Below are 8,354 nucleotides of genomic sequence, written 5' to 3' on the forward strand. Positions count from 1 at the left end.
TAGTGTTGTGTCAATTCATGGTTACAAGTTGTACTGAGCACTCCAGCCTAGATTCACCCAGGATACTTAGAGCACTCCCAAACTGAAGGGGGCAACCATACAACAGTGACAGGAAAAAGTGACAGGAGGTGGAACCAATTTCTCGGAAGTGCTCTTGGGACTATATTTACCGGCGCACCCACAGGGAGTGCATGGCATTGAAATGTTTGGTAAGAGCTCAGTTGGCCCTCTCACCCGTTCCTGGAAAAAGATACCCTAACCACAGCTCTTGATCATCCAAAGACGCAACTGGTAGGACAGAATGTGATTGTGTTTGAATGTGTGGAGTTCAGACTATATGATTTTTGCTTGGTTGTAATGTGCAATTTAAATTAAATAGCGAAGACTTTATTATGTGAATGTAGAACTTGGCAGAAGTAACGTTACTCTAAGCATGTGTATTGTTTAAATTATATAAGTTTAATTATGGGATTGCTATTTTAATTAACTATTAGAGATCCTAGGTTAATCAAAATTACTTTGTCTGGTTTGGTTTGAGGATTCTGTAACATCTATTTATTATTACTTTGAGAAAGTGGTATTGAGATTTATTTGTGATTTATTTGTAATTAATTTATGGTTTTGGTTTGTGTATCTTAAAGGTTATCAACCTATTCTGTTCCAACCCAATCTATCAAACCATCTTTAAGAAAATAAAAGAAAAGAAAGTGAACAGTTTTGAGTTGTCCTTTGCGTTCATCGGAGATAAAGCCGTTTTCAAGTTTGGGCAAAGCTGTGGTCCGTCATCAAACACACAGAACTTGACAGTTGATAACCAGCGTGGCAGTGAGAACAAGGATCAAAGGCCTGAAGTCAAGCTGTCGACGCAAAGGGAGAATTGACTGGAAACTCTTCACCATGGCACAGGAAACTCTTGGGAAAACAGTCAAGCAACTGAAGCAAGAGCGGACCTTAGCTAAATCTGCTTTCACCAAGCAAGCAAACTACCTGAGCAGAGCTGCAGATGGTATGATTTAAGGATGAACTACAAGAGGAGTTCAGCAAGCTCAGTTCCCTGGCAAGGTATGTTAGTGATTCAAATGATGACTACAGGGCTGGCCTACTGGCTGAAGCGGGAACTGAGGAAGGTAAGAAGTCAAGCTCGACAAGCACCAGCAGGCTGAGCTTGAAAGGACAATGGAAGAGTGCGACATGAGACTGGGGTGAAATCCGTAAAGCAGTTCAATCCAACCTCTGGTCAAGATATGGTAAAGAGGAAGGTAGACTTTGCAATCCAAGAAGCGGGAAAAGCTTGTGACAGAGCCCAAACAAGCCCCATCACTGCTATCAAATAGAGATGGCTATGAACTGCAGCGGAAAGAGTGAGGAAGCTAATTCATGATGCAACTGTAAGCCTGAAAGACTGGAGAAAAATGGATCTCACATGATCAGACAGCACACTGGAAAAGGCAGGTTAAAAGACCTGAGAATATTCGGCAGCAACCTCGAGGCCAGAAGAGCAGAATTCCTCACTGCACAAAAAATTGCAGAAGAGGAAAGAAGAGGTCCAGAGCCTCAACCAACAGCAGTTCCACAACCAGTGGTAAGAATAAAGCCAACTAGTCTACCTAAATTCACTGGATTTAAGAGGAATTTCCATCGATGGAAGAGAGACTGGGAAAATCTGCAAAAAGCAGGGAGAGCCGACTGGCTCAGTGGAAGTGAAGAAGTTCCAACTCCTTGACAGTGTGGACGAGAGAATATGTAGAGACCTGCGCCTGCCAACATACAACAGTGCTGATGAAATATTTAGAGTACTTCAAAACCGGTATGGAGATAAATCAACAATTGCCTTGGAGATAATTGAGGACCTAGAGAGGATCCCTCCTTTAAAGCCACACCAGCCAAGGAAGGTAATTGACCTAATTCAAGCTGTGGAAAAGGCCCTGAATGACCTCACGGAGCTCGAAAGTACTGGAGCCATAAAAAATCCCCTTGTGATCCGATCCATAGAGAGCAAGCTGCCAGATAATATAAAGAGGGACTGGCTGACATTCATGGTCAATCCAAGAAATGGAGTCACACTTGACAATCACTTTGACATCCTTCTAACATTCTTAAAGACACAAGAGGACATTCTAGAGAAACTAGACCAATTGGGTGTTGGTGAAAAACCTGAAAAGAAAGCCACGTACCTGGAGAAAGGTATGCCTCCACAAAGTCAACGAGGAAAGGAGGATGTGTTGTCTGTGGAGATGAAAAGCACCGTGAGAAGATATTCTTTTGTAAGCAGTTCAAAGAACTAAAGCCTGGTGAGAAACTGAATGCTGTCGAAAGGCTGGGAGCATGCAGAAGATGCCTCAGATGTCATGCAGAGGATGATGAATGTACGGACACATACCTGTGCAGGAACAGAGACTGCAGGAGAGGAAGCTCTTCAGATCACCATTTCTTTCTCTGCCTGAAAGGAGGATTCAAGGGGAAAGAATCTGTGAAAGTGGGAAAACCCAGCACTAGGAGGCAAACGTTCACAGAGGAGCAAGAGGAATTAATATCTGAGCTTACCCCGGATATGGCAGAAAAATTCAGGAGAGCCTTCACCAATATGGCTGCAAAATCACACTGCACTGGAAGAAGCCTTCCTGGAGTGATGGACTCAAGCACACGTGAGTTACCAGTTATTCTTATGCTTCTCGAAGTAACCACCAACGCAGGACAGAAAATTGGAACTCTCATTGACTTAGCATCAGATACCAACTACATCACTCATATAGCTGCCAGGAGACTGAAGCTTCAAAGTGAAAAGATCACACTTGTCGTCCATGGAGTTGGAGGTATGGCCATGAAGGTAAAGACTAAAAGATACTTACTCAAGGTAAGAGTCAAGACACCTAGAGGCACGGAGAAAGCTCATGAGCTGATCTGTTATGGGTTGGATGAGATTGCAAAAGTTCACAGAGTAATCAAAGCGCAGCAACTCAAGAAGTTCTTCCCCGATTCCAACCTGGAAGATCTTCACAGACCAGAACACGTGGAGCTTCTCATAAGCCACCGTGAAGGAAGACTTGCTCCACAGAGAGTAAAGGTAGTAGGAGATCTTGTCCTGTGGGAAAGCCCTTTAGGAAAGACCGTTGGCGGAGCACATCCAGACCTCTGTGAAGTAGTGGACATGGCCTTGCACAATTCTGAGACTCACTTTGCACGATCGATGAGAATCACAGCAGTGAAGTATCAAGAAATTGCTGGGATGCAGGAATCTAGAGCTGAAACCAAAACCACTGTTATTGGCAGAGAGTTCTTGGACTGGTGGAAGTGGGACAGCATTGGTGCGGCCTGCGAACCCATGTGTGGAGGATGCCGGTGTGGTAACTGTCAACCAGGAGGCAAAGACATGACTCTGAGTGAAGAAAGAGAGCTTGAGATGATCAGGCAAGGCCTCAGTTATATGAAGTCAGATGCGCATAGTCAGGAGCCTCATTGGGACGCAAAATACCCCTGGATTGAGGATCCAAGTTCCCTCCCCAACAACAGAATCGCAGTGGAAGCCACATTTCTGAGGATGGAGAAACAGCTCAAGAAAGAACCAGAGTGGCGTGCAGCATACACAACTCAAGTCCACGAGATGGTGGAAAGGAAGGCAGCAAAGAAACTCACTAGAGAGACCATTGCTGACTGGAAAGGGCCAGTATGGTACGTCAGTCATTTGGTGGCGCCAAACCCACACTCTGTAACAACACCTGTCCGACTGGTATGGAACAGCAGCCAGAAGTTTAGAGGAATCAGCATGAATGACCTTCTCCTGAAAGGGCCTGATGTACTTAATCCCATCCGAGCAGTGCTACTAAGGTTCAGGAGAGGAGTCCATGCTGCCCTCGGCGACATCAAGAAGATGTACAATTCTGTGTGGCTTGAAGACCTGGAGATGCACCTCCATCGATTTCTCTGGAGAAACAGTGAAGATGAAGAAATTGAGGAATATGCCATCACCAGGGTCAACATTGGCGATCGACCAGCAGGGTGCATAGCACAACTGGCCATGAGAGAGACAGCAAAGCTGCCAATGTTCACTCATCTGAAGGAGGAACGGAGAGTCATTGAAGAGGATTCCTATGTAGATGATATCCTGACATCCCATAATGACCTGGAAAAGCTAGATGAAACCACCAAAGGAGTCGAAGAAATTCTGAAGGCAGGTGGATTCTTCCTCAAGCCGTGGGTCCGATCAGGCCAAAGTGGGAGGCAGACGTCTACATCCGAACATCCAGCATCGTCAGATGAAGTCCTCATTCTCCCCAACCAAATGAGAGAAGGAGACAACAAAGCCCTTGGAGTTGGTTACCTGGTTGAACCAGACAAACTGTATCTTATGACCTCGATAAACTTCTCAAAGAGAAAAAAGAAGATGAGAATCAGCCAAAATCTTGTCGGAGAAGAGGTAAGAAGAAAAACTCCAAACCCACTGACTAGAAGACAATTGCTTAGCCAAGTAGCTAGTTTGTATGACCCAATAGGCCTTGCAACACCGGCCAAACAGAAAGGAGCCATTCTAGTCAGAAAGGCATTTCAAGAAGCTGGAGGCAAAACTCTAACACGAGACACATGGGACACACCTCTGTCTGAAAGACTTAGAGAAGAAGCCATCCACCTTTTTGAGGAATACACACGCCTCAACCAAATTACCTTCCATAGAAGCCTAACACCAGTCAAAAGGATTGGAGAACCCTGGGGAATAACATTCTCAGATGGGAGCGACCAGAGCTATGGAGCTGTTGCATACTTCAGGTGGGAGACTGAGCAAGGCATCCTGGTCCGGCTTGTTGAGTCCAAAGCCAAGCTCACACCACTTGACCAAAAGGGAGAACCAGTGAAGGCTGAGGTATGTGGTGCTGTGTTCGCTGCAAGACTCAGGAAATACATTGAAAAGCACAGTCGGATGCAAGTTGATCGTTGGATCCATCTGTTGGACAGTCAAACTGTGCTGGGTGCAATCCAAAGGGACAGTTATGGGTACCAGACCTTTTTTGCGAACAGAGTAGGAGAGATCCAGAAATCCACATCAGTTGAAGACTGGAGATGGATTCCAGGTGAACAAAACATTGCTGACCTCACAACAAGAGGAGCAACCCCAGAAGACCTTAAAGAGAACTCTGTGTGGCAAAATGGCCCAGAGTTTCTGAAACGACCAGTGGAGGAGTGGCCGACAAAGTCAGCCAAAGATGTCGCTGCAGATGCCAAAGAAGGTATAAACAAGCTCCAAAGGAAATGTTTTACAGCAGCACTGACCCGAGCACAGGTTGAAAAAAACCAACATGCTCCACCTGCCACTGCAATGCAAATGTCTCCAACCTCTGACCAAAACAAGGACCTGCAAAGCAGCCCTAGCAGAAAAGGGCACCAAATCCAAGTCCGGAGGCCACCTTCTGGTTCTTCAGTGGGGAAAATCCTTAACATCAGTAAGTTCAGCAGTTTAACCAGGTTGATGAGAGTCATTGCCTGGGTGTGGAGAGCTGCCACAAAGTGGAAAGAAATGCTGGCCAAGACCTCAACCACAGGCAAGTCAAAGAGGAAGGAGATTCCTTCAGCTCTTGAGATCAAGTCCAGAGTCAAGGAAGCTACACTTACCATCATGGAGCGTGAAGATGCACTCAGGGATCTCTTCCTTGCAGCTCAAAAGGAGGTAACCTTGCCAGACACCACACTCAGCAGACTTGCTGTGGTCAAAGAGGAAAGCACTGGACTTTTGCTCTGTGGAGGAAGATTCCAAATCTTTAATGAAGAAAAAACTGCAGTACCAATCTTGCCCTGCACATCCTGGGTATCCACTCTTCTAGCTCAAGAAGCCCACAAGGCAAATCATGAGGAAATCGCAGGCACACTCCTCCGGATGAGAAGGAAAGCATGGGTGGTAAGAGGCCGGAAATTAGCTCAGAAGATCGTTGATAATTGTGTGACATGCAGGAGACTTAGGGCCCGAAGGTGCCAACAGATTATGAGTGACCTCCCATCGGAACGAATAACACCAGCCAATCCATTTGAATACACGACAGTGGACTTATTTGGACCTTACGAAGTGAAGGATGAGGTGAGAAAGAAGGTGAAACTCAAAGTGTGGGGGATTGTCTTCTGTTGCATGGCGTCTAGAGCTATGCACACAGACCTTGTCAGTGACCAGTCAGCTGAAGGCTTCCTGTTAGCCTACCAAAGATTTACAGCACTGAGAGGACATCCGAGGAAATTGTGGTCGGATCCTGGAAAGAACTTTGTCGGAGCCAGACCTGCCCTCAAAGAGCTCTACATGTTTTTGGACCGACTGGAGAAATCAGAGCTTGAGTATGAAGCCTTCAAGCATGGCACAGAATGGAACTGGAGGATCCATCCAGCAGACTCACCTCACAGGAACGGAGCTGCTGAAGCTGCTGTCCGGACTGTGAAGCGGGCTTTGCACAATCTGGGGGTAATGGAGTCTTCACATGGGGTGAGTTTCTGACTTTCCTTTATATGGCTTCCAACCTCGCCAATGAACGACCTATTGATGCCAGGACTCAGAGCCGGGAGGACTGTGTAGAATACATTAGCCCAAATTCACTTCTGCTTGGAAGAACTGGACCCAGAGGAGATCCAGGGACCTTTGACTTTGAAGGCTACTCTTACAAGAGATTAAGAAACATCCAAGTTGAAGTTGACCGGTTTTGGAGGAAATGGAGCCAGTTAGCCGGACCAAACCTGTTTGTCCGGACTAAGTGGCACACAGCTCACAGGAATGTGGCAATTGGAGATGTCATCTGGCTGGCTGACCAGAATGCCTTGAGAGGTCAGTTCAGGCTTGCCAGAGTTATTGACGTCAATACTGACAGAAAGGGAATTGTGAGGGATGTATATCTCCGATCCTTCCCCAGCTACCCAGTTGCAACTGTGAAGCCCACTAAAAAGGGGAAAAAACACTCAACCAAGATACCTGCAACAGTTCTTCACAGGGATGTCAGACGAATAGTTGTCCTGCTTCCAGTAGAAGAACAGCAGCAGCAACAGGATCAAAAAATAGAGTAACTAAATCCAACATATCACAGTACTGGTGTGACCTCCTTGGGTTGAAGAACCAGGAGGTCAAGTGGGAGGTGTTGTGTCAATTCATGGTTACAAGTTGTACTGAGCACTCCAGCCTAGATTCACCCAGGATACTTAGAGCACTCCCAAACTGAAGGGGGCAACCATACAACAGTGACAGGAAAAAGTGACAGGAGGTGGAACCAATTTCTCGGAAGTGCTCTTGGGACTATATTTACCGGCGCACCCACAGGGAGTGCATGGCATTGAAATGTTTGGTAAGAGCTCAGTTGGCCCTCTCACCCGTTCCTGGAAAAAGATACCCTAACCACAGCTCTTGATCATCCAAAGACGCAACTGGTAGGACAGAATGTGATTGTGTTTGAATGTGTGGAGTTCAGACTATATGATTTTTGCTTGGTTGTAATGTGCAATTTAAATTAAATAGCGAAGACTTTATTATGTGAATGTAGAACTTGGCAGAAGTAACGTTACTCTAAGCATGTGTATTGTTTAAATTATATAAGTTTAATTATGGGATTGCTATTTTAATTAACTATTAGAGATCCTAGGTTAATCAAAATTACTTTGTCTGGTTTGGTTTGAGGATTCTGTAACATCTATTTATTATTACTTTGAGAAAGTGGTATTGAGATTTATTTGTGATTTATTTGTAATTAATTTATGGTTTTGGTTTGTGTATCTTAAAGGTTATCAACCTATTCTGTTCCAACCCAATCTATCAAACCATCTTTAAGAAAATAAAAGAAAAGAAAGTGAACAGTTTTGAGTTGTCCTTTGCGTTCATCGGAGATAAAGCCGTTTTCAAGTTTGGGCAAAGCTGTGGTCCGTCATCAAACACACAGAACTTGACAGTTAGAATTTGAATTATTGAGTATATTTACTGTATATTACAGTAATATATTCTGTATATGACCATATTATGGTGATCCTAGGGTCGTGATGATGGGGCCCTTGAATATTGTTGCCCAGGGTACAACAAAGTGTTAATCTGGCCCTGATTAAGATACAAGATCAACTACAGAACTACTTAAAAATAATATTAAAACTGAGTGTGTTCACAGTGTGTGTGTGTGTTCATGGTATGTGTGTGTGTGTGTGTGTGTGTGTGTGTGTTCACGGTGTGTGTGTGTGTGTGTTCATGGTATGTGTGTGTGTGTGTGTGTGTGTGTGTTAAATGCAGATCACATGTTCAGAGTATGGGACACTATATTTGGCCACACGTCACATCCTTTCCTTTCCTTTTCCTGAAAGTAAACAGTAATCTTTAATCTGACTGTAACTGCTGTAGAGTATAATGATACTAACTG

At 44.9% G+C, this 8,354-nt stretch overlaps 1 protein-coding gene across 1 annotated transcript; it reads left to right on the forward strand.

The window, feature by feature from the left end:
* The first annotated feature begins 1,019 nt into the window (after positions 1 to 1,019).
* LOC113099832 (uncharacterized) lies at positions 1,020 to 6,194 on the forward strand. The gene is made up of 3 exons (XM_026264788.1): positions 1,020 to 1,062; positions 2,163 to 4,835; positions 5,615 to 6,194. The coding sequence occupies exons 1-3, from the start codon at positions 1,020 to 1,022 to the stop codon at positions 5,749 to 5,751; spliced, it is 2,853 nt and encodes a 950-aa protein (XP_026120573.1). The 3' UTR covers positions 5,752 to 6,194.
* The last annotated feature ends 2,160 nt before the right edge of the window (positions 6,195 to 8,354 follow it).

Source organism: Carassius auratus, unplaced genomic scaffold (assembly GCF_003368295.1).
Source record: "Carassius auratus strain Wakin unplaced genomic scaffold, ASM336829v1 scaf_tig00217063, whole genome shotgun sequence".
NCBI classification, from domain to species: domain Eukaryota; kingdom Metazoa; phylum Chordata; class Actinopteri; order Cypriniformes; family Cyprinidae; genus Carassius; species Carassius auratus.